At 28.2% G+C, this 28,000-nt stretch overlaps 1 protein-coding gene across 7 annotated transcripts in view; it reads left to right on the top strand.

Moving 5' to 3' along the window:
- The window catches only part of LOC113560630 (tyrosine-protein phosphatase Lar), a 151,901-nt gene that overhangs the window by 102,964 nt on the left and 20,937 nt on the right, over positions 1-28,000 (top strand). For 4 of the 7 annotated variants that reach the window (XM_026966621.1, XM_026966622.1, XM_026966626.1 and 1 more), the window contains 6 exons: positions 4,833-4,943; positions 15,403-15,678; positions 17,408-17,692; positions 23,930-23,959; positions 26,295-26,395; positions 27,461-27,656. In XM_026966621.1, coding sequence (XP_026822422.1) covers positions 4,833-4,943; positions 15,403-15,678; positions 17,408-17,692; positions 23,930-23,959; positions 26,295-26,395; positions 27,461-27,656 — 999 coding nt within the window. The remainder of the gene's footprint in view (positions 1-4,832; positions 4,944-15,402; positions 15,679-17,407; positions 17,693-23,929; positions 23,960-26,294; positions 26,396-27,460; positions 27,657-28,000) is intronic. The other 3 variants (XM_026966624.1, XM_026966625.1, XM_026966623.1) reach the window with 2 other exon arrangements.

Below are 28,000 nucleotides of genomic sequence, written 5' to 3'. Positions count from 1 at the left end.
ATAAAATATACAGTATAAAAGTCACTATGGTTGTTTTTTTTTTCGTATCCTCGGCGCAAAACGGTAAAAAATAAATAATCCCGTGATCATCATCATTATATCGGCGTAGCGGGGATATAAGCATGAAGCGATTTACAAACAATGCTTGGGTCAGTGGAGGACAAAAAAAACACGTGTGCATGCGTATATATTTACATATTATATATGTACATGTACGTGCATATCCCCACCAGGACTTAGAACGCAATAAATGGTTAATCCTCGGAGGATAAGTGTGTTTACCTCCGAAACGACGTCGTCGGCTTTAGTCCGGTTTTAATCCGTTCCGATGCTATAAATTTCGGGTGGCCGTCCTAATGGCCTCTCCTTTGTATTTCATTTTGCCGTCTATATAGAAACGTGGTGGCAAACACGATAATCTAAATAAATCGGCAAACATTAGAGTTATTATTATTATTATTAAATATTCAAGCCTAAGCGCAGTAACTTTTTTATATAAAAAAAACATTTCGGTATTGTTCTTTGTGGTGCCGATGACCGACGTCTGATGAACAATGTATGCACAATAAATTATTTACTCTGTTTGGTAACCGTAATTTTTCCTACACTATAAAACGTCAAACGCACTCGAAAATAGTAAATACGATAAATATAAATAGAACCTATATTTAAATGTTAATTCATTTTCTTTATAGTTTAATTATTGCACGGCGTACCAAGTAGGCAAAATAGGTACACGCGCGAATTTATTTGATAGTTGACCGCTAACTGTTGCAGTTATAATTAGTTATTATTTATTAGTTTAATTACTATTTGTATTTAGTACGAAACACGAGAAACCATCGATTCATTAATATGGTTATTAGGATTTAATAAAACAAAATAGTCTCCATGATCTCCGTCGTGTATGTTGGATGTCGAACAGATATTAACGATTTTAGTTGCTTCCGTAAGTTATATTTACGTTACATATGTATTTACTAAGATTGTAGTATGCATTTTTATGTTTTATCAAGAATTTTGATATTAAAATAAATAAAAAATGTGCTAAGATGCCAAAAAAGTGTAATTCTGGTGTAAAAAATTAAAACAAAAAACAGTAACTTGGAATTATTTTGAGAAACGTTCAACTTAGTTACTTAATTTCATTTGATTGATTAGTTTGGAAAGATATTATTTTATTTTTACTATGTCTTTTTAGCGAATTCTCAAACAAATAATAAAACTGATTTCATAGAACGTTACCCTTATGATAAAATTAACAATTGTTCACTGACACACAAGCATTGTGTATTAAACGTGTATACGTACCTGGATCTGTCACACACACTGTACAAAACGACAAAGCATTTACCGTTAATATTATCAATTTTATACGTCCCAAAGAATTATTTTTCCAGATTTTTACTGTTCAGTGTATTATTATTTTGTTTTTTTAAATATATGATGTATTGTTATTTATTTACAGTGCCCGATGAAAAATATTGGAAATTACTATTTACGTTCCATCTTCTTAAACACTGATTTTTTCACCATTCCGTAACCCTAAGATTTAATTTTATGTTTTGATTATAATACATATCTAGCTTATTTCTTATTTATTGTTAATTATTATTATTACTTTGAATAGGTACACTAAATAATTTGAAGAATTAAAAATATTTATTTAAATTATTAAGAGTATAGGGATTGAAGATTACTGTAAACACAAAACGTGAATTCACTGGAATCGTACAAAAATAACAGAAACAAATTATTATAGTTTATGCATAATAACGCTAAATAAAATAGTATTTAATTTAAGTATTCAAGCTTTTTTTGCTAAATTTCCATTAAAAAAAAGCATTTATACTGCTTAAAAATATAAAAACCGATGAGCACATTATAATCATCTGATTTTTTTTATTAAAATACATATTAATTATACAATGAACAAACAATTTACATTTTAAGTACTAAATAACAATTTAGTCCAACAAATAATTGTTATAGGAAGAATAATACAATTTATAAAATAAGTTTACAATTTATTTTATATTTTAGATGAAGAATATATTGATTTTATAATATATTTGTGGTGTTTTGTGTGTGTTGTAGTAGTAGTAGTAATAGTAGTAGTAACAGTAGTAGAAAAAAATGTTTTGATATTTTAACTTTAATATTTACTGGGAAAGTGTATATAGTAGTTATACTTTTGTGAGGTCAAGAATTTTTATGCAAAACTGTTTTTGACAAAATTATTTTTGCTTTTTTAATATAATTTAAATATGAATATTTGCAATTTTCAGAAAATGTATATTGTTAGCATGATTTACACATAATATAATTTTTAAATAATTTGACACGGCATTTATAGTCATTTGACATTTTTTTCAGTAAATATCGATTATAACAATTTTTCCTTAACCAATATGGTTGGAAACATAAGGTTCATCATAAGTTGTTATTATGAATATTCAACATAATAAATATATATTTCTGAGTATTGAAAAATTCGATATTTAGTTGAAGATTATGATTTTGATTATTTTATTATTGTAATTTAAAAATATTATTGCGAGTAATTACTAATAACTATTAACATGTATCATTATATTTTATGCAGACAATAATATTTCCATTAAAAATATTTTAGGAAAATTTAATTCAACTTATCATATATATTACTAATACAAAAATTACTGTTATTGCATTATTAATTTACTTAGCAATATAGACTGATAGACTGTATTTACTCATAACCGTTATCCGTATTTCATGATTATTTTTGGTATTCCCAACAATTTCTAAAAAATTGAATTAAAAACACATTTCTGAATGTGTCAACACTAATTATTAGCTATTAATATTATGGTCATAATACTGACATTTTGTTTGTAATATTACATTGTATCATTATAACTTATTTTTTGAAAATAATATTTCAAGGTTTTTGTAATTGATTAAACATGGACATTAATAATATGAAGATATATGTTGAAAAACTATTCTTTTAAACTTATAACTGTTGTTTTAATTAATAAAAAAAATGTTATTTAATTTTGCCATCCTTATTATTTTAACACAGTTTATACATATTAAAATCTAATTATGTATTGTTGATTATAAACATCAATATAATAATTATTTTTAAAATAGTTTATTCGTAATTCATTGTACATTTATAGTTAGTAAAAATATAGTGGTCTCGTATTATAATCCATTTAGCACATTTATAACAATAAGTGTTATCCTAAGAAGCTTTATCAAAAGAGAAAACACTTTTAGCTTATGCATAATAAACTATTTTGTATCCCATAAAATTAATATTTACCTTAAAAAAAAAGAGCTCCGATAATTTAAAATTATGTGTACAATTACTCCACTTAAAATTATTATCTTGCACTTTGTGTAATTACTTGGACGTTTTAATATAGTTAATATTAATTTTGACTTTATCTTTATTCTATAAATATTATAATTGTGTTTTAAATAATTTATTTTCATCTAAATGTTTGAGTTATATCTAAAAAAAATAATGTATACTTACTACTGTTTTTATTTTTACTAAAACAAATTAAATATATTTCGTATAATTACTAAAAATACTTAAATGCATGTTAAGTAAAATACATGATAAACAATATTTCCCAATCCTACTGTTGATAATAATTAATTTTAATTCTAAAATAAATTAGTTATCTTCTATATTAGCTATAAAATAAAAATGTAAACTTATCAACATACACTTAATTTATATTTTAGATCTATTTTACAATTGTCATTCCAATTAAAATTGAATGAAAATAGACATTTTTGAATAATAAACTTCATCTGTACAGCATTATCAAAGACTAACTAATTGACAGTTGTAGCAGACGATTCATATGCGCGTAACTATATTTTTTTCATTGGCCTTCGAGACATAAGTATTATCATAATATTTACACACACCTAATACATAAAATAGTATAATATTATACGTAATATTTTTCGCTGGATTACCCATTTTCACTTGATTAAACAATGTTTGCCAAATCAACAAGTTATTTTCCCCCTTAATCATATAACATGGAAAAAATATAGTTATTTAAACAAAACTTTATAGCTACCGCATTTATGTCATATGGTTATTATTTACGCCTACATACTTACTCAGCTATTTTCAAACCTTCGTGTAATAATAATAATAAAAACAGTAACTACGTCATAGGTGTAATCGAGAGAAATCCCAGTCCAATAAGTGAATCGACCGACAACGAAAATCGTATGTCCGGTTGACTATTACTATTATAATATTATTTGAAGGGTCGGTCGTTATATTCGACCGTTTGGGGTCGTACTCCGTCGCATATAAACGCCGATGATGTCCGTTCTGTGATGTGGGCAAAATGGACGGTTGATGGCAGCTGCATAGGTGGACGGGGTGCACGGATATACGTCAAGGGGGAAGGGTCGAGGTCGCGATAATCGAAAATATGGTCCTGCTACGGCCGATGCTTTCCGATAGCTTTATGTGTATATGTATATACGTGAGTTGATACGGTCAGCGGGGGTAAACGGCGACGGGCGCCTGTCGGACAGTAAAAATGCGACCGGAAATCGTAAAATCCTATATATTATACGTATGTATATTATTTTGAAAGCCTCTCCTCTTTGCCTTGATATTATTATATTACACAAGTCCTCAACGTTTATCAAACATCATGTTCTCTATCTCTAATGGTTTCACCTTTTTCCCTTGAACTACTAGAACCCGTCCCAAACCACCCCCATTGTCGTAACGAGAATAAAATAAAATATTGCAAACACTGTGAGTAATGTGCGTGTGTTTTTTTTTTTTTTTATTTTAGGTGCTTTGCAAATAAGTGACAGTCAAGAAACGGACCAAGGCAAATATGAATGCGTGGCTGAGAACTCTGTGGGCACACAACATGCTACGACTATGCAACTGTGGGTCAGAGGTGAGTGCTATAATTTCTTTTCTGTTATTATTATTATTATTATTATTATTTCCTTTTTTGTGTGTGTTTTTTCATTATATTTTCGTTCGGCCTACCGAGCAGTCTGCTTGCTGTATATGGTACCGTATTATACCTATACTCATTTTTTTGTCGAAAACCCAATTGTGTGTAAAAACAAAGAACAAACTAGAAAACTGAAATCGCATTATTTTCCATTCATTTGCTTTTCTTTTTCTTTTTTCATTCGGCGGGATCTGTGCGCATTTTTTTTTATTTTTAACTTTTATATTAAATGTAATTTACGATTCCGACCTACGGGCACATACCAGGTAAATGGAACCAAACGAATTTATGATGTCCCAGGACGATATACCCTTCGCAAGGTTACAGTTAATTAATTAGGTTAATTGTGAAACATTAACGTGAGGTCGCTGTCAGGTGGTAGGAGCGGAGGATAAAGCGGCAGGCGTGAACTGTCGGATGTTTCATTCAATTTCCTCTGCGTTGTTACGATAAACCAAAATATTTCCGTAAAGATCATCAAATTTGCATCAACAAAAGAAAGTTATCTGGACCAAATATACAACGAATAAGAACGTTTATACATACAATATTATGTACAAATAATTAATTGTTAAATTTGTACGTTATTTTTGCTGTTATTTTGAAGTTGTATAAACATCGATAAACCGCACAATCAAAAAATAAACTGTGAAATTATTTACTACAAATTCATAGTAATTAATTAAAATCTTTAACTAAATATTTAAACGATTATAAAATTAAATGTAAAACATCAAATTAAGTCTGAACAATATATCAATGTATAATATAAATATATATTATTGTACTCATACGAGTAGAGTGTATTGTCTGTTATTAATTATTTCATTATTTTAACGCTTTGATCAAAAATTGAATTTTAAACAATTTGTTTAAAAACGCTATAAACTGTTAAGTGTTTTCCCTCACAATTAATTTGAATTTATCGTGAAATGTTATTTCTTCTGGGTATCATATAGAAAGCATTTTTGATCTATAAATTTAGTACTTTAGCAATTTAATCCGAAAGTATTTAGTGTTAACAGAAAATGTAATAATTAATGTATTATTATTTTTGTACATTTTTTTCCTTAGAAATTTAAAATTTAAACAATTGCTAAATCCATCAGTTTTCATACTTACATTTTATCGCAGTTCTTAGAGAAAGTTTATCGCTAGTTAACTTTTTACATTTACTATAAAGTAATTTAAATGTCGAGTTATTTTTTCTGAGGATACATGGCAAGTACTATGTTGGTACATTTTTTACACAATCTGAAAAAAAATATATTCAAAGTTGTTAAAATATTTTGTTGCAAATTATTTGTGGAGAACTTTTTAAATGTTTTACAAGTGATCACTTAAACACTTATAAAATATTTAAGACAACTTTCGAATTTCAACCATTATAGAACGATAAAAAAAGTTCAATAATTGTTGTTCACTGCTCATAGGAAAAAGTTTATATCGAAAACCATTAAAGATTTGTGAAAAAAATAGTTGATTAATTTTACAATTTATAGCGTGTGCTCTCTTATTGGATAAATTTTATGATATATATATGTTTTATACTTTCTATATATAGTCGTATATGTTTAAGACTATCGGTTTTTATGATGATGTGTTTTTTTCTTCAACAAACACTGTTTTGGGATGTAGAGTGACCCGTAAAAGAATATCATGTATAACACGTTTAAAAATTATTATATGTCATATTAAAAACTCAACAGAGATTTAATAGGGTTTTAAAAAGTTATTAAAAAAAAAAAAAAACAAACATGATCACTTTATCAAACTATAGTTTCATCGATTACAAACTTAAAATAATGTTTACTTACCCCAAAGCTAGATCATATTTACTACCCCCTGAATTTGCTATATACTCGAGTCATTTAACAATTTTTTAACTCGATTGATAAACCAGACAAACAATTCTATATAAAGGAATTTATCATCTATTAAACGATTATTGCAGACATTGATATAAAAAAATAAAAAATGTTTAATACCATGTTCAGTTATGATATGATGCTATTATAGGATAACATTTAGATGTATTATCTGTGATAGGTCGTGCTTATAATGATAGAGAACATTTTAATACAGAATAAATTTAAATTTAATTATATTTATTTGAATTATTCATTAAATAAACATGATACACTGATTATTACTATAAAAAAATATTTTAATTTTGTTCGCCTCTTTTACACGAACAGTCCACTATTCTGTACTTTTTGATATTTAGCATTTTATTTAAATAATTTGGTTTTTCGAGATTTGACTATTCATATCAAATTGATATTTTTTACATACACATAAATGGATATTTATACTATATATACTATCCGATATCTTAACTTTTTATCGGCTTATTATTTCTGTATCTTTATATTATTATTCCCAATCTATACAATGTATTGTCTTTCAGTAAATAATTATAATTTTGATAATTTTACTTTTTGTTTATTTTATTTTTTATCTGTGAATAGATAAGTACTTAAAAAATTCATATATTGTAAGGTATGAACACGAAAACGGTTTTTATTAAATTTTTTTTCATTTTACTGTGTTTTTAACTAGTAATCTTTGATTGATTTCCCAAATGGTTTTCCACAAATAACTACAACGAATACTTCTAAACTTCGATCTAACAATCAATTTTCTTTTTCATTTTTATATGTTGCACCACTGAAAAACAATTGGCATTCCACTTATATGCTATACGTCTGTCGATAGTATGTTTATTATATTTGTTTAACCACGAACACGTTTTACGGGTGAATACATTTTTATCATGCACTCCACCACAGTGAACTGTTCAATAAAACGCGCTAGTTTCAATAATAAATGTGCACATGTCCTTGCATGTATACTTTCACATTTCTATAAGTATTTTACTACATTTATATGAATACTTATTATTATTATTGCCCTTATCACGCGTTATCATAAAAAAAATCGAAACAGTAAAAGTGTAACACACGTTTACTGCGGAGCATCTTGTCCCCCGAGGTTGCCGAAATGTCTTTACGTTATACCTGCTGTAAGTTTTTTTTTTTTATATATTTTACAATTTTTTTCTCTTAGCCATCAAATTAGAATATCGCGTCCGCATAAACTTTTAAGTTTCCGCTTCTATCTCTTTTCCATCTCTTATTTTCTCCTTTTAAAACTCAACAACCGAAAGAAGTTTAATTGCATTATCGAGGTTGGAAAAATTAGTGTAAAAAACCATTTTCCACCGTCACTAGTGCATGACGGACAGCTATTTTGTCGATCTTGTCCTTTTCTTTAAAGAAAAAAAACTTTATTTTATGGCGATTTGTCTACATAGACAAAACTATATTATAATAGCTATATATACCCTTATTATGTATTGTATATTACTAAATTAGTGCCTATTACTTTTTTTTATTTACAAAACTCAGGTGTGAAGGGGTTACAGTTCGTCTACATGGTAATCGTTAATGTCTGCTAATTAAAATAATTACCCGTCATATTTTTTTTCACCCTTATTTTTTGTTAGTATTTTTTTTTTTTTTTTTACTCCCCCTGAAACTGTTTTTCTAATTATATTCGACCTGGGATTGTTTATTCCGTAAGCGGTTTACCGCTTAATCCGCCGATTCAGGTGGCTTAAATAAATATCGGACAATTTAAATAAGGATTTAAAAATGCCTGCAGTTTTTCCTGAAAAATAATTATACCATTTATACCATACGATTGACGCAATACGTCGGTCTAATTGTATAATATAATATGGAAATCGTATTTTAAATCATTAAAATTTATATATTGACGTATATTGATAAGAGGAATTCAAACTATGGTTAATATATTTACATCAGTATGTACGTGAACATTAAAACCAGTGCAGTCATAGTAGTTATTTTTTAATTATTTATTTATATACCCTGGGTGACGGGTCTTTATTCGATTTCTATCCTGTTTATATTTTTAAGAAAATATTTTTTTTCTTAACAATTGTATTTATACGAACGCCATAATTAAACTCGCATAAAATTATATACGCATGAAATTACGCAAGTAGAAATTAGAAATGAAATTTTTTTATATAAAAATATATAACTATATATCAGCGATAATATACGTATGTTGTAAGTACCTATCTACGTATATTGTATACATCGTTAACTCTATACTTAATAATATGTAAATATAAATATAATTGTATGAAAATTCTTTATTATTAACGAATCTCCGAGTTTGTGACAAAAATCATAAAACGAATAAAAAATGTTTGTAAAAGGGTCGTACATTATTGTAGATTATTCAAAAGAGGCGGTGGCAAAAACGCTACCATCCGGTATAAAGGTCGCCGTCCCGGGAAAATGGTATTGCTGATTGTGCAAGTCCACCGGAAGTGGTCTGGGTTAAATGCATGGCCCGACGAGAGCGTAATTGGGCACCGGTCTTTCGATTGCCGGGAGAAGGGTCACCTCTACTGCTGCGCTTTAGCAGCAAAGGGGGGAGGTGGACGACATGTGTTTTATAATGTCGTCTGGTACGCCGCCACCTACCAACTTCGTCCACCACCTATTCACGCGCGTATAAATTCAGAATTTCCTAATTCTCCCTCCCCTATACTCTCGAGTTTATGGTTTCCGAATAAAAATGATTCCGGATAGAGACCAATGGCTTTGATATTTTTCTGAAATATAAAATGCTTATAGTTTTTCAGAATAGTTGGTACTTAATGATTCCCACGAAGGAAATAATATCGATAAAATAATAATATGTGTCTAATTATGCCATACGTATTTATTTATAATTAAATAATCAAAAGACTTGATATCATTTTTACATAGCAAACTACCAATATATTTTAACATCTATAGTTTTGTAAAACTTACACCGTTCAATTGAAAAATTGTTAATTTCTATTTTGTTCTTTTAGTTATAAACTGAGTTTTCAATTTAATGTAACACTCGTTATTTTAGAAACCCAAACAATTTTTAAAAATATTTCTTTGACATAAATTTATAAAAAAAAATAGAGTTAACTATTTTTTTTATCATTATCGATTGTTTTTTTTTTTTTTTTTTTTTTTTTTTAATGACATAATTCATTTTTTATTTCAAATTCCGGAGCAAAATATTATTCAGAGTGTTTTGAACTCATTGGTTTATTAGTTATAACAATGACTCAAAAAACGTAGGCGTTGAAATATTTTCTAAATACTTTCGATTTATAGCAGACCGAGCATATAGGATGATGAGTTTACAAATTGAAAATTAAAAATACATAGTTTGTGAATTTCGTTGATTTTAGAAGAAAATTACATACTTTTCATAAGCATATTAAGCCTATTTAATATTTTCTAAAAAAAAAAAATGATTTTTTTCTTTATCTATATATTTAAAATAATATTAACTATAAAACTCAATATTATTTTACATGATTATTTATTGTCATCGCCGCAGTCGAATATTAATTTAACTATAACAGTTTGCTGTGCATTTAATCTATATGGTGCTAATATTCCGAAATATATTATCGTATTGTAAATCTATTTACTATTTATTCTCCACTACATTTTTTATGTCAATTGACATTTGACAATATTTTTGCACATATTCACATACATATTTTGATTGTTTTAGTTCTTATAATTAGTTATTACAAGTCCTAGTTATAATTTATAAGCACCTATATTTAATGTTTTGATGACAAACTTGAATCATCCAAACTTTTTATAATCATAACTCCTAAAGTACTCATACATAATTTGATTTTTAGTACTCTGATTTAGAATAAGGAATTAAAAATTAAATTCGTCATTAAAAAAATAACACATAATGCAATATATGTACTTAAGAAAATTGTTTTGAATAACTTAAAATATTAATATTAATATTTCCAAAAACTAAACTTTTTGAAATAATAATTAATGTATTACGTTAAATGGATCACTTCGTGTAATTATACATTTAATAGCAAATTGTTATACTATAACTAAGAACAGTTATGTTGTGTTTTGAATTCGTTTGACATAAGTTAAGTATTGAATATTTTAAATATGTTGTAGAATATATAATAATATAGTAAAAAATTCATTTGGTATATACAAAAATAATAAAAATATAATTATAAACGATTATTTTATGAAATATTTCCGGGAAGAAAAAGTAATGTAATAAAATTATAATTTTATTTTATAAGATTTAGTTTTGATGTTTTATAAAATACAATTTACAAATATAATATACAATATTATACATCCATTTTCGTAATAAAAATTTAATATGCAAAACATAATTTATCGTTAAACGTTTTATACTTTTTATATATTTTTAAAACATGATGAAAATTATCTATTATTTTACGCGTATAATAAAAACCGTTAACACATTTTTATACTACTCGAGCGTTTCATTTTCACCTCGACTTCTCCCATGTAGCTAATATTAATAATAATAATTTTAATAAGTCAATAAATTCTTATTGTTTTCCTACAGTTATCGATGTGGTGTGTGTGCTTAACTGGTACATATACTATACTCGCTAATATTTATAGTTGTTTATAGTGTGGACACCTTAAGGCCATATTTACTTCTACCTACATTTAGTACACCTACGAGTATGAATAAATTATACCAATTAAACGAAATTCACTAATGCATAGTTTTAGAAACTTTTAAGAACTTTTTAGAAAACGTCATGTTTTAATGGAAGATAATGCTTTGGCAAATCATATGCTATAGAATTTAACATTTTTTAAATAAATTAAATTTTTAAAATAATAAAAAAAAAAAATGTTTTTTTTTAAATATTTTTTCAATATTCATGATAACGTTAAAGCAATATTGATTAAAATTAGGATTGCCTAATTATTTTTACAAATATTTATTTTTTAAATTTTTGTATTTAACTTTTTTTTATCACTGTTCGATATTAACGTGTTGCATAATTAATTGTTTTTTATCGTTATACTACGTTTTGGTATATGAACCTAAATAATCAATAACTTAATTTTTCTAAGACATGGGTTTCTGAAATTCAGTTTTTTCAAACTCTACACTTAAATATTTACTTTTAAATCTTAACGAAAAAATTGCTGTTGATCGTCACCTGAATTTTTGTGGTATTATAGTCGGCGGTCAGTGTGTCATCTGCCACTCAAATGGTATATAAATTTGACTGGGCTTATAAAAAAAAAAAAATTTTGCTGAATGACTTGGTTAATCCTGTACAGTCAGCGGTATCATTAGTAAATCTCACTGGCGTTTTACGTTTTTATGATTGGTCTCTTCGTGTACTTTCCGTTGCTGACCGGCCAGACGGTATTACGACAACGATTAACCCAGCTCGAGGATGCGTTCCGGTTTTCAAATTGCCCAAGTCCTGCCACCCTCCTAACCCCACATCATCCATATGCATTATTTAATACTCACTGTGATAAGGAAAACCTACCTACGACTTACCTGGAACGGAAAATGCGTACGGCGCATCATCGTTGGGTCGGACGAAGGATTATTTTCAAAACCCCGGAAAAGAGCCACTGCGCTCACAATTGGATTAGTATACGAGTTGTGGCCTTACTATAATTTAAGAACCAAATTTTGTGGGTTTTTGATTACTGTACACATGTATAATACCGTATTGCGCAGGTCATTTTGTCGAATAATCTAATGTACATGCCTATGATATTATGTATTTTCGTGCAACGCCAACAATTCGATTACTAAAGCAACAAATCGTTTCATTCTGATCGCACCGTCATATAACACCTTGTAATTTCACAGAACATTGCGTGCAATTTAGTGTCGTTGTTGGCAACAGTCGTATTATATTTTGTTATAGTAACACCACCGCTAAAAGTAGTAGAAATATCCGTTATAACTAGCAGTGGCGTTGCATTAATAATTTTAAACAAACCTGTATTCATGGTAGACACTTCGTCTCACAGTCGATTTAAATTAATAATTATAAAACATTTCACCACAGTAACTCATCGAGGCAGGTACAATATATGTACTTTCTAACCTTTTTGAATCATTAAGGATCACGTTTTGGAATCCATTAGCTAGAAGGACACTCACTAGTGACATACAACGTACAGGCCGAGCTGAATAATTTCCACGAAGACAAATCTATAGAATCTAAAGTTTATTGTTAAAATTCTATACAATTTAATATTATATATATATTTATTATAGTAAGCTGTGTTAGAATAACAACTAAATTTTTATTTAAAATTTAAAAATTCAATTTAAAAGACTTAACATACTAATATATAGCTGCAAAGTATGAACTACTACAATTGTAACACAATGAAGACTACATACATTTAAAAACTGAAGAAGGATATATGTGTCCAATCAAGGATACAAGGACCGATCAGTGGCGTAGGATGTTTAACTAAGAATGAAAGGAAGAAAATGGTAACAATTAATTGGTTCATAAAGAGTTAAAAGATACAGTGGTTAGAAAATTTAATGAGATGTAATACAGATGCAGTAATAAAGATAGTACTAAATTGGAAACCGGAAGAAAAAGGCTATGGGATCGTTATTGAAAGAGATGGATGAATGTTGTAGAAAATATTTGGAAGACCTTGGAGCACAGAATTGGAAAGAAAAAGTTCGGGATCGAGACAAGTGGAGTGATTCGTTGATAACGGTGAAAGAACAGTGATACTCTTGGAGACTTATGAAAGTATTCAGAAGAAGATGATTGAAAAAGCGTTTTCGAATATATTTTTTTTCTCTTTGGTATATGAATAAATAATATATATAAATAATTATAGAAAAAATAACGGTAGCACATTGCGCATAGCAAGTTATCAATGGGAATTGTTGGTATATACTTTAATCAAGTATTTTGTATCAAATAAAAATGTAAAATTGTTTTTATCATAATAATAAAAATTATAGGTATTAGGGTAATATTCTACTTGTATAATTTCTCTAGATTTCAACAAATAACATATTTTTTAACTAGTTAATATTGTAAGAAGCTTAAATTGGGAGAAGTGAAAGTCAAAGAGTTTGGCGCCAAAATGTCTTAATTGCGAGGTTACGAGTTTTCTGAGGCTTCTATACAAAGATTGTACAAAGTATATACATACAATATTTACCTATATCCTATCTCTACCGTCGTTAAATCATGTAAAGAAATTATGTAACTACATTAAAACCAATTTGATTAAACGATCAATAACTATATATCATCATATCTATTCCAAAGTGATTCATGCGCACATAGATAAAAAAATATATAAGGTATTACAAAAATGCACTAATCACAAGGTAATAATATTATAATATAATATGATTTATTGAACGATTTTTTTTTTGTTCACTTATTAACCTGCTTAAAACGTTTTCTTTATTTATTATTAATTTATATCTACTAAATTTCTAGTAGTTTTTATTATTATTATATAAATAATTTAATTTAATATTTTTTTCATAAAAACCATATATTATAATTTTAAAATTATAATTTTTTCATTACTATTGTTACGATTTATAAATGTAAAATTTGTAAAAATTAATTAAATTAATATTAATAGTTTAAAATCTTGATCACTTATTATAAGTAATTTAAACGTTTATATAAAAAAATAAATCTAGTAATGTCTCCTAAATCCCTCCCCCCCCCAAAAAAAAAAAACTAACTTTAATAACGCTACTCAGGTCGTCATCAGTCGTCCCCTGACCATTGCGTGAAATACGTTTTTATATATGACAGTACTACAAAAAATTTAAAAAAAAAACACGATATAACTTGAACTTACTTTATAAGTTATAAGGGGCGTTCGTTGAAGAATATTCATGATTCTTTGTTATTTGATCAAATTATCACGTTATCATTTGTTTCAACAGGGCGTTTGTATTAATTTCATTCCAACAAAATACTCAAAACTTTCTTAAACAACCCGAGTGTAATTCCTACATTTTAGACGAGCTAAATTAGCTGAGAGCAAATTTGACTGTGCTTCATACATCGGGTGCATTAAAAATGCCACACAATTACGATAATCGAGTTATTTCAAGTTGAATACTCGACTTCGTCTTATGCCATCGGCGTCGTCCAACAGCGTTCCGCCTCAGCAGCGTATTGTCCCCGTGTTTAGTAATTCGCTTAAGTGCTATTTTCGTAATCGAAAAGAGTCCCGTCTTTATAATTTATTGACAGCGGAATTCCCTAAACAATTAGGATATCCGTTACTGTTGCGTGTATTATAATTTCACATTCTTTTCTCCCGCCGCTTAATTCTTTTTGACAAAATGACAACCATACTTAAATAAAATTTTCAACTTAACCACCTATACGTTTTTATTTATATAGATATTGTGTTTCCCGATCGACATCAATTACGGTCGTGCGAAAATACTTTGTAATTCCAGACTCAATAATACCGTGAACCGTCTTATTATTTTTCAGTTCGTCGAGTGCCGCCACAGTTTTCCATCCCCCCGCCCACTATGGAGAAGGTGAAAGTCGGTGAAAACATCAGCATACCCTGCGTAGCTGTCGGTTCGCCGATGCCGTACGTAAAATGGCGCAAAGGAAAGACAACCGAACTCTCGCCCGAAGACAAACTGCCTGTGGGACGGAACGTGTTGAACTTGACCAATGTTGAGGTTTCAGATAATTACACGTGTATAGCGGCTTCGTCTCTAGGCATGATTGAAGCGACGACTTTCATTAAAGTCTTGAGTAAGTTAACTTTTAACGTAAATTAAACGTTCCTCCGTCTTCCCCTTCTGCCACGCAACATATATTATAATATAATTATTACGATATTATACATATTTTATCGGTGAAATGATCGCCAAATGATAAAACTATATGCTAAGGATTTATTAAACTAATTAAACCCATAATATCCATACTATACATGCATGTATATGTACCTGCCTATATTATATAATATAATCTACCTTAAGTACCTACCTACTACAGTGATTATTAGATAGATAGTTGAACTTAACTCGTTAAGGGTTAAATGTAATTAAAGTTAGTGCGAATTCCTATCGCATACAAGGAAGTAAGCCTCACAACCTATATTGAATAGACGTTTTCTTGTTCTTCAGATATCAATCGCCAAACGCATTTCATACTGAACTATTGCGATTTGTATTAAATTACATTGACGTGTGTGTAATATTAGATATTCTGCTTTCGAATATTATATATAATTCATTGTATCGAATCATTATTACAAGTTGGGAAACTGAATAATAATACAAACAGCTTGGTATACATTATTAATGTATGATATGACTTTGACGACGAGGACTTAAATTAGTATGGACATTTTTATTATGATATACGAACAGAAATAATAAAAAAACAAGTTCCCTTGAATCAGAAAAAAATATAAGTGTGTATCATAGAAACTCGATTTTTCTACATCAAAAATGAAAATATAATTCTACTGAATCTTATTTGGCGCATTTAAAAGAATACAATTTCTCAACGTTTATTTTTTTTACCTAAAGCAATTTTACATCAATAAATTGTATAGCTAATTCATTATTTGAAAGAACTTTTATTTATTTTATAAAGCACCACGTGTCACATTTTATTTAAACGTTTCTCTGGAGTTCGTATTTTTATTTTTTAATGCTACTATATTCGCTTTTATACATTATATAATACATTATGTATACCCAGACTATAATCTATATTTAACGCTGCCGGTACTTATTTTCAAAAATGTCCCTTTGTTCTTATTCACTTGCCTGCCTTTTTCGTTCATTGCTTTCTTTATTTAACTGCAGCAAAACGTGGTATTTACAATGAGTACAATGTACATTATATATTACTTATCTGTTAATTTTATCGGAACTTTATTTGTCATTCGTCCCGATTTAAAACTGATTTTAAAGGTAATCGACTTTTTGATTTGTGTTATATATATATATTATATTCCTACTGCAGGTGGTTATCCCACGAGGATTTTATAAGTCAAGTGATATATGTAAATATGTTAAAGGGTCTTATGGTATGCATTTCACTATTCCACCGTTTCTAATGTATGCACAGGATACATACCTGTATTCGATTGGAATCTAGTGAAAACGTCCACAGTAAATAATATTCGTAAATATACATAATTTTGCACCGATACAATAATATAAATTAATTTTAAATTTAGAAAAAAAACATTTGTCTTATCTTATGCATTAATGATATTATCAATTATATTACTATAAAATACTTGGAATAATTGTTTGACTTAATTCATTAGAATGTACAATCACCGCTTATTTTGATGTGTCCAAATAAGAGTTTTGTACATTTCTGTAAACGTCAGGTGTTTAGGTTATTTAAGTTTCATCAACCATTTATGACTGCCACAGTTAACTACACAGTATCGTATGGAATATGAAATATATATAGCAGTAGCCATAGAACCTAGATCTTTTTTTTTTTCTTACAGCGCTGCCCAGTCCGCCAATCGACGTCAAAGTGTCGGACGTGACGTCCACATCTGTCAAACTGAGCTGGTCGCACCCCAACCCAGATGATATTCAGTACTACACAATATCACACAAACCCAAATCGGCATCTCAGTCGCCGGGCGTTATTAGCGGCGTGGTCACCATGTACTACACGATACGACCGCTGAGCCCTTATACCCAATACGAGTTCACCATATCGGCCGTCAACGGGTTCGGTCACGGGCCTCCGTCGCCGCCCATCGTGGCCACCACCGGAGAGACAGGTAATATAATGTTTGACAAACTATACTGCCAATCCCCGCCAAAATAAAAAACTCAACCGCGTCTTTTTTTCAGAATTTTATATAATTATTATTATTATTTATTGTGTTATTCCCATTTCCCGCCGTTGTTGTTGTTGTTGTTGTTCGTGGCCTGAGGGGTAAATTATAATAATTTTAGGGACTTCTTTATTCCGGAAGGGATCGTCGTGGGGACCGAGTTCGGATGCTATTGGAAATGTATAATATGTGAAGATACGTATCGTTTTTAAAAGTATACTGTCATTATAATATACACAAATCATATAAATAATATTATATTTTTATTATGCGTTTTGGGGTTATTGTTAAATATTATATCGTGCCGGTACAAAAACCTGGGCAGTAGTATAAAATTGTATACTTATTATGTATAGTTTCGCCGCGGGCCATCGTCGTAATATGTAGTCACGTCAATGCAGCTGGTGACCGTCATTATAATAACATTATAATATGAGTGCCCGTAGAGTGTAAATTCTGTATAGTAAGATAAAATAATATCTCAGCTAAAAAGTCACTATATATATCAAATAATATGTGGGGGACGGGTGGTGGTTAGATGGACTGTCACGTTCGGAGGTGTGCGACGGAAATCCATTAGGATAATGGTTTTTCAATTACAACTATTGACGTTATCATTATTTACTTGTTTATTTTCTGTTTTATTTTGTTTTGTTTTTTTTTTTTTTTTGGTCAAATAACAGCTTGAACAAACTTGCGTTTTTTATTATTATCATTATTATTTTTTTGGACGGGAGACCCGTCTTTTATTGTTGTTTTAATGAGAACAACAACAACGGAAAAAAACACATATATACAGTCACACAGCGGTGGTGTATATATTTTAGCTTATACAGTAAAAGTGGAAATTTCAAAACGGTTAATTTCCCGGTCTAATTAGAAAACTAATTAATGGTGCCAGAGGTCGAATGCCTTTATTCTTAAACTTTTCCCGCCAAAAAAAAAAAAACTATATATATTCTTATTCTTTTTTTCCACTGTGAGCTTTTAATTAATTTTTAACCGACGACTGAGAGCCAACAAAACGTGTTATAAAAGATGGTATAGTCTTGAATATAAACGCAACTCCCCTCCCCCCTTATCTCCATTTATAATAACTTCCCTTCTTAAAAAAATTATTGTTTTTATGTGTATTTCATGCTACATTTGAACATGTTTTTAACGGATAAAATTTCGTTAAAAAAAAATGTATTAATCTAAGTAAGTGCGCGAATATTTTGATGTTTAAATGTATACACTATTTTTTTTTTTATTTTTTTTTTTTTGTTTTTGATGTTTTGCACCTTTTGTGTTTTGATTGCACTTTTTTGACGTACGTAGATTTTGCACAGTAAATACTATTACCTACTTTAACATGGAGATGATTAGTCTCAATCAAACTCACAGTAGTAATTAAGCATAGCATAAGACTATATTAATATACACCTATTATTTTTCTTCCTTCTGCCGTTTAGTACCTATATAGTATATTATATATATAGTTGTTTTTATTTTGATGTGTATGTATGCTGCACAATATTTTTTTTATTTTTTTGAAGTGCGGATTTTACACATTTTAAAATTTTTACACGCTGATTGAACAATATTAGTGAATCGAATCTTTCTTACAGTTGCAGAATGCTGCTGTATACGTAGTTACATAATAATCAAATTTTTCTTATTGTTTTTTGTTTCATTTTTAATTGACCTAATATTTTAATCAGTTATTACAAAAAAGCAAGTATTAAGACGAATTAAATATTTTGAGTTTTATTATTTTATCATATTGTAATTATTTATAATAATACAATGTAAAAGTATTCACAGAAAACCTACTTTTTTCATAAACTTAATAAATTATAGATGATCATAATTTTTTTTAATTGATAACTGTTTTTAATAATCGTTACAATGAGATAATAATTAAAATAGTTACCAAAAAGAATCATACCAAAATATAACAAATAATTTACATGCTATCCGAGTATCATAAAAACTAAGTAAAATAATTTGTTAGGTATATATATTTTTGAAAAATAAAAACTTTTAACCAAACACTCGAGATCGTATTTAAATTTTAATTAAACTTTTTAATCCAAACAATCTCAAATAATTATAATATTCTGATGAAAAAAAAATATTTACGTTTTATCGTTGTCGTTTTAAACTCAATATTATCGATTCTTATTATATTCTACACTTCTCACTGCGCTGATATTGCTTTTTGGGGGCGGTGCAATGATTATAAATTAAACATACACAAAATTATAATATATACGTCTACAACCTAGTACGGTTTAGGTTTTGCGTGTATAATATTATACAATGTTCAATCGGGCAAATAATTAACACCACCGTGTATAATAATATCTTTATGAAACATTTAGCTTTTACGATGAAAATGTCCCCGCAAACAGTACAGTAAATATAACGTTGTACATAATATTATTATTATTATCATTATCTCTGCCGTGCCCCATAATATTCGTTGTACAGATGACAACCCATTAGCTAATTACATTCTGACGTGTCTCGACGAATACTTCATAATAATATAATGTATACCGGGAAAAAAATAATGTATTAACATAAAGGAAGGGTTTATCAAATGAATATAAATCAAGATTTTTATTATTATTTTCATTTCGTTCACATTCGTGTGTAACTACACATAATATGTCACTGATCGAATATATATATAATAAAAACACTAATAATAGAATTGCCATCAGAAATTGACTGTTTTCATTTTCATTTCAAACGCTCCCTCCGTCGTTCATTCACCCTCCCAATCATACCTGTGTTGCTCCCTGTCACAGCGACGAAACCCTCTTTACACTGAAACTCCCGGACCAGAACCTATTGATTTAGTTAATTCAATTACCATCATCGTTGTCCGAAGCAGTATATAGTTATGCGAGAAAAATATATTTTCATTTTTCGTCTAATCATTTAATATCATCGTTTCACTTCTCAAAGCTTATTTATTGATAAGTGCCTACATATCATACACCGTAATTTGTCATGAAATATTTTTAATTTAGTTTTAACTATGAGGAATTTTAATTCACATAGTCTTATAACTTATTAAGTATATACATACATTTAAAATATAGATAGTAAGAAAACAATTTTTTTTTAAGTCGCCCATATTCTAATATATAATAATTGAGTTAAAAATATAATTACTGTATGTATTTAAATACTGCTTGTTGTAGTTCAGTTTTTAATAATATTTTTTACCAATTAAAAATGTACTTTTTTTTCTGCAGATCTGAGTTGAGCTTATAAAATAAATAAGTTAAAAATAAAAACCAATTATTCATTTCCCATATCAGGACTACAATATACATGTATACATTTATAAATAAATACACTTTTTTAACGCGGGAATATATTCTTTTTTTCCCGCCACTGTATTATATGTATACAGTTTCGGTATTGTGCGTTGCACACACTGCGGACAATGACGCCACTGAGGCATATTTAGATCCCTCCTCGTTGCCGCCCTTTTCCAAAAACCGTTTTTCCGTAATTAACCGAAATTACATGCATATGCCGATGATGTTTTCTCCCGTTCGTCCCCTTGCGGTTGTTGGCTTGTACGTGGTTATCATACAATGGGAACGCGCAGACAATAAAACTATATTATACCTATATATGTATAATACGCATACGTTGTACGTGCTCGCATTTTTCCCTAGATTACGAGTACCACGGAGAACGTGTGTGCTCATCGATTCGAAAAATATTAACATTAAAAATATATAACGTAAAATCGAATTCGTATGTTGTGTGTTTGTATATAAATAATAAATATATATATATTATTTTTACACCGCGTTGTTGCAGCAGCACGGCACTTCCCCAATGTCCATTACCCTGCAAATGCTTGCGTTATAGACGTGAAAAATAAGAAACGCGGAATATTGCATCGAAAATTAAAAAAAAAAACCTTTAGCTGGAATATGGTATTATATATATATGACGTTTTGAATAATACTTACATAATCTTCGAAATAGGATTTCTATATATACGTATTATATAGGTTTTAAAGCATCGAAACCCATATTTTTGACCCCGATATAGTATGTATAGTATGCATTACAAAAATAATGTTATTAAATATACTTTTTTTAAATTAGTTCCAACTTGATCACTGAAATCTACAAGATGTTTTTTTAAGGTATTAAAATAAAATTTTTATTTGGTACGAAATTGTGTTGACTCTCGTGAACATATATAAACATTACAATATGCATTCTATACACTGTATAGTATATAGTATTAAACGCTCCTAGATAGATTTTATTTTAGATAGTGTTTTTCTTCGGTCGCGTCCCCAAAAAATTCACGTCAATAAAATAAAACGGATTTTTAAATAAATAAGTTTGGTACTATACATATTATTTTATAATAATCAAATATTATAATTATCAAAGTTTAAGCACGACGTAAAATGATGGCAACCCCTTTATGCATATCTGATTTCAAAACTTAAAAGCACATACTATCATATACCATATAAATATTGGCTGTATCTTGGTGGAGTATTTTATTTTCTTCTCGACTATACGAGTATATTATACTGAACGCGCATATTTTCTCTTAGTAAATTTAATGTAGTTCTACGGTAATTTACTCGTTTAATACGGTCGGGATTTTCCGACCCATGAAATACATATTTAAATACACTTAGGTTATATCGTATTGTATTATTATCACTGTTATTATTTAACTTTCTTTCATGGTTTTATTCTACATAAATATGTTATTGGTTAAAAATCGCTCTACGAATGCATCACTAATAATATATCGAACATTAATTTTATAAAGAACAACAATCGTGTGTAACGACTTAATATAATATATATATATATAATATTCTAAGGCCCACGAACAAAATGCGCAAATACTGTTTATTGTAATATCGAATTAAACTTGATGTTTTTCAACCGATCGCATCGACACGATTTAATAACTTATTTTACACTCATTTTCTCGACGGAGGTATACAATTTAATCACCTCTAAGGATACCGCTGTTGTACCACCTATATTATATATGTTCACAGCGCCAAAAAAAAAAAATAATAATAACAGTTGTAGCGATGAAATGGTGGTGGCTGTGGTGATGGTTGCGGCTACCGTATTATACAGTACACGGTGCCGCGGGTAGCTTATATATAGCGACTAACGTTTTTATCCCCTGCGTGACCTCCATTTTAGAAAAAAATAATATCACACAAGTCGGCTTATTATTATTATTATTATTATTATTAAACGTATAATAAAAAGTTAAATTATATGTATATTAAAATAGTAATAACAACGTTTAGTCCGCCACCGGGTCGCAGCTTTCGGCCCCGAAAAGTAGCTGCAGTAGCTGTTGTTGCTGCGCCATGGCGGTGGTGCGTCTGACTGATGCAAGGGGTAGTGTGGTTATACATTGTTTTATTATTATTGTTATTATATTCCTAGACACTTACCCACCACACCCGCGATTACGTAATGAATTTTTTTTTTAACTCATTGTTTACAAAATCGCTGTTGTTGTAATTACACCATTATGTGAACGCTGTAAACACGGTATAAAATTAAAACTGTATATTAATTAAACGCAACGTGCATATATAGTGTATATATGTATTTTTGTGTGTGCGCGCGCGCGTATGTATGTGTGTGCGTGTGCGTGGGTGTGTATGTATAGATGTTATGTATTATATTATATAGTATTAGTTTGTGTAGACGACAAAACGGTGGTCGCGCATAGTCTACACCGACACTGGCGACAGAAAAAAAAAGATAATAATAATAACACAGGCGTCAAATTATATCAACTAGGTACCTACAAAAATGAAAAACTTCTGTTTCATTAGTTTAAAAGCTTTCGAAGAACAGCACTGCATCGTATATATACATATATATATACGTACGTATACATAGTTATATAGATATATCATCATCGTAGACGTCCGGTTTTTATCGGGCTATTGAATACACTTATATTTTGATAACGCTTTTCTATGATATGTGTATACACTGCAGAGTGTTGTATGGGATAGCGCCCGTATTTCAGCTCTTACACACACGATGCCTGAGTATATTATTTATATATGCGTATGTGTGTGTCAGTGTATACTATATACATATACTATTTTAACTCGCTCACTCTTATATTTCTGTTTTTTTTTCTTCTAGCGGGCCTATCTGCTTTTGGTGAAGGTGCAAGTAAGTTAGATTTGATTCTTAACCAACTTAGTCGTTTATTATTCAATATAATATTACATACACTTGTATAATTAAATCTACATCTTTTTAACAGCAAAATTAATTTGCTCATCTTTGCTGTGCTACATAAATATATATATTTAACACATAACACTTTTGTACTAACATTAATCGATTTATAAAAATTAGCTGCGAATATTTATAATTAGGTATATACAAAACAAATTAAAATTAATAAAAAATATATTCCCTTTTTTCGAATGACATCAAACTTGGTTTAACAATGCTTAAATAATAATTCAATTTCCTTTGAAATTTCTAGAATTGATTAATTTCCTTTTACGAATACACAATTCGTGAGTGGATAAAAGTTTTGTTCTCATTTCCAAAAATGATATGCGTAACCATAATTTATTCTGATTATGTGCATATATATGAATATCATTTTTCGAATTAAAACTTAAATTAAACCTATAATAGGTGCCTGTATAAAATAATAAACATTCAATTGGTCACATATTTAAAGTTATTTTTTTTTCACTGGCTGAACCTTCTATTATTTATTTTATACAAAATTCGTTGCGTGAATAAATAAAATATATTTTAATTTGTGCTGTATTTCAATGCCTAAAATATACACCATTATAATTCGTCCAGAATCTAAAATTAAATTTAATATAAAAATAATAAATTATTAATTAAAATAGTTTTGATTAAAAACGTATAATTGTTATACCTATGATGTGGTGAAAACATTACAAAGCATTTTTAATAAAATACTATCAAATTTGTTTAAAAGTTTAATCTTTTACTATAAATGATCAATTTATTATTAACATTATTAATTTAGGTATTTTTCCGTTCTCTGTATATAATAATAAAATTAAAACTATTATTTTACATCGCATAATTGCATATAGTTTTTAAATATAATCCCAACATAATATTTTATAATTAAAAAAATGAACATATTATACATCAAATGCCTTTTTTGCACGTATTATTAAACTATATGAATATCTTTACTTAGGATATCTTAACATAATATTTTTTTGTAATAAATATATGAGACAGAATTTTTTTATAAAATTTTATTATTATTGATATTTTACTAAAAAATAACACTGTTTTCAGATTCAATCTATTTGTAATTTTTATTATAACTGGAGCACAATTTCTTTTAATTTTATTAATTTATTACTAATTATTACTAATTAGCAATACAAATTCAAAAAAAACTGCTTGGTAATTAAAACTTTAAAAACTTTATATTTCCAATGTTTATCTAAATTGAAATAAACGTTTTTACTAATTTTTCGTTTAAACGGTAACTATCACACTTTGAAATCGTTTTAATCTAAACTTTTTCTTTGTAGTGGAAAAAGCAATTTAATTTAGTTTGGTCATTATATACCTCAAATACTTACAGCTCACTATTTGATTCATCGAGAGAATTAATTGTAAGAATTAAATATATTTATTTGAAAGAGACGATATTTGTACGAATGATTTAATGGTTTTAGTTTTTATATTTCGATATCATACGTTATGTATAGATGTAAATAATTTATATTAAGTTACTTTTTGTATGAATATGTTTCATTACTATTCTGACAATATAGTATTGAATAATAAACAATGTACTCATAATAATTACAATATTAATTTATTTTAACTCGCATTATTACTTATTACATTATGTTTATTATATTCCATAATTTACTACATATGACTTAATTGCACAAAATATACATGGTGTGTCACAGTTGGAACTTTTTTATTGCAGATCATTGTAATTTACATTAGATAAGATTATTAAATTTACTCAATCCCACGCATCTCTAAAGAATTATATAATTTATAAAATATTAGAATTTTCACCATGACTCAATTGAAAGCAAACGGACATTAATGGAAAAATCGTTTTCTTATGCGAGCTTTATAATGTTTTCACAATAAACCAAAGCCTTTTATCGCACTACTCCGCAAGAGGTACGGAACTTCGACTAAAATTTTATATAGCGTGTAACAAAAGAACTGACAAATGTTATTAACTATAACTATGTAATAGCTTTTATTCAGATCAATATTTTATGATTTTTTTTTTTTTTTATTATGTATATTGTATATAAGTAACTATTGTGATTATCAATATTAATATATTATTATCCTAAAATACTTTTTTTTTAAAGTTTTGATTTGAAAAATTATTACTTAATATATTGATTATAATTTAGTAGGAAATCCTAAAAAAAAGTTCAAACACCTATGTGGTACACCATAGTATCATATAATATTACGTTTTAGACATTACGGACATTTTGTTTAATTTTAGAGCCTGGATCCGCACCACGGAATATTCAAGTGCGTTTGCTCAGCTCGAGTACGATGGTCATACAATGGGAAGAACCCGAGACGCCGAACGGTCAAGTGATTGTGAGTATAATAATTACAGTATTTTAACTATTAATGTTCAGCTTAATATATATATAATATGTTGCAAGGATGGACAGTAAGACTATACAACTCGTTTATGCAAATACGTATTACTCGTTTTCACGCACAGAATTCGAGTACCAACTAATAATTTATTACGCTTAATAGAATACCTATTTGCACGACCGTAGCCATTTCTCTCTATTATCGAAATGAGATATTATCATTCTCTTAAAAATTTATATTTCCATATAAATTCTGGCCAATAATATTTTGCCGTTTAATTAATTTATATAAACAAAATATCAATTATGAAATAAATTAAAAATCGTATTTTGATAAAAATAATATACTAAAATGTTAGTAATTGTAATTATTAAATATTTAGTAATTTAGTAAAGAATTTTATAACACACTCATAAGTATATACACATCAAATAAAGAATGTATTAATTATACAAATCAAGCAAGAAAATATCATCTTTTAACCTACAAGTTACAAAGATCTGACATGCCAATAAAACACATTTTATTGTATTTAATATATTCATATTTTTTTTGTTTTATATAACTTCAATAGCCATTTGGAAAGATGTTGGTGGTTAAAACTTTTTATGCAAATAAGCCAATAAGTATATTTATTATAAACATATCTCTATGTGCTTATGTCTTAATTAAACTTGATCAAAGTTACGCGATTATCGTCTGTTCGTGTCACACTCAATACACTACATAATAGTTAAAGCTTTCAGTGCTGGTTAAAATATATACAAAATATCAGTTATTATTATATTATAGACATATATTATTTTAATATTTAATACAAAATAAACATAGTTTTAGTCAAAATAAATGAGAAGTGAAAAATATTAAGTACCTATCTATGTTTTTTATTTTAACTTATACTAGGCATCATCGGGCTAACACATATTCAAAGTTTATACAATTTTTAATGTATTAAACCTAAACATAAATTTTTACACCGGGTTTCAAATATATTCGATACTTAAATATTGTATATATATTGTTGTATATTTTATAATATAATCTTCGATTTTTCCTTAGCGGTATAAGGTGTACTACACTGTGAATCCGGACCAACAGTTATCATCGTGGAATACTATGGTAGTTGACAACAATCAGCTGACCACCATCAACGAACTGACACCTTTATCCGTTTACACCATTCGAGTGCAAGCATTCACAAGCGTGGGACCTGGCCCTCTTTCTTCGCCAGTTCAGGTTAAAATGCAACAAGGAGGTAAATATAACCGCTGCCATATTAAAGTGTTACGCGTTATTGTAGGTTTTGCTTGATCTAGGTCTACGAATAACACATCGAGGCGTCTTCGTCTAACCGTAGAATATTTGGTGCAATTATAGAAAGCGGTCCCTAGAAGGATTTTATATGACCTAAAAAATTCGATACTCAATAATATTTTCAAATTTTTAAATTAAGTCTTACATCTTCCAACTATTTTTGTTACAGTAATTATGTTGACGTAGATTGGCTATTAAGCCTAAAGATAAAATAATATTCTATGAAAATAAAATTGGACAATATTTTATAAGTCAATTAATTATAGTATTTTTGATATATTATTT

The sequence above is a fragment of the Rhopalosiphum maidis genome, chromosome 4 (genome assembly GCF_003676215.2).
Source record: "Rhopalosiphum maidis isolate BTI-1 chromosome 4, ASM367621v3, whole genome shotgun sequence".
NCBI lineage: Eukaryota > Metazoa > Arthropoda > Insecta > Hemiptera > Aphididae > Rhopalosiphum > Rhopalosiphum maidis.
Note: the sequence above shows the minus strand (reverse complement) of the source record. Positions and strands in the feature narration are given on the sequence as shown.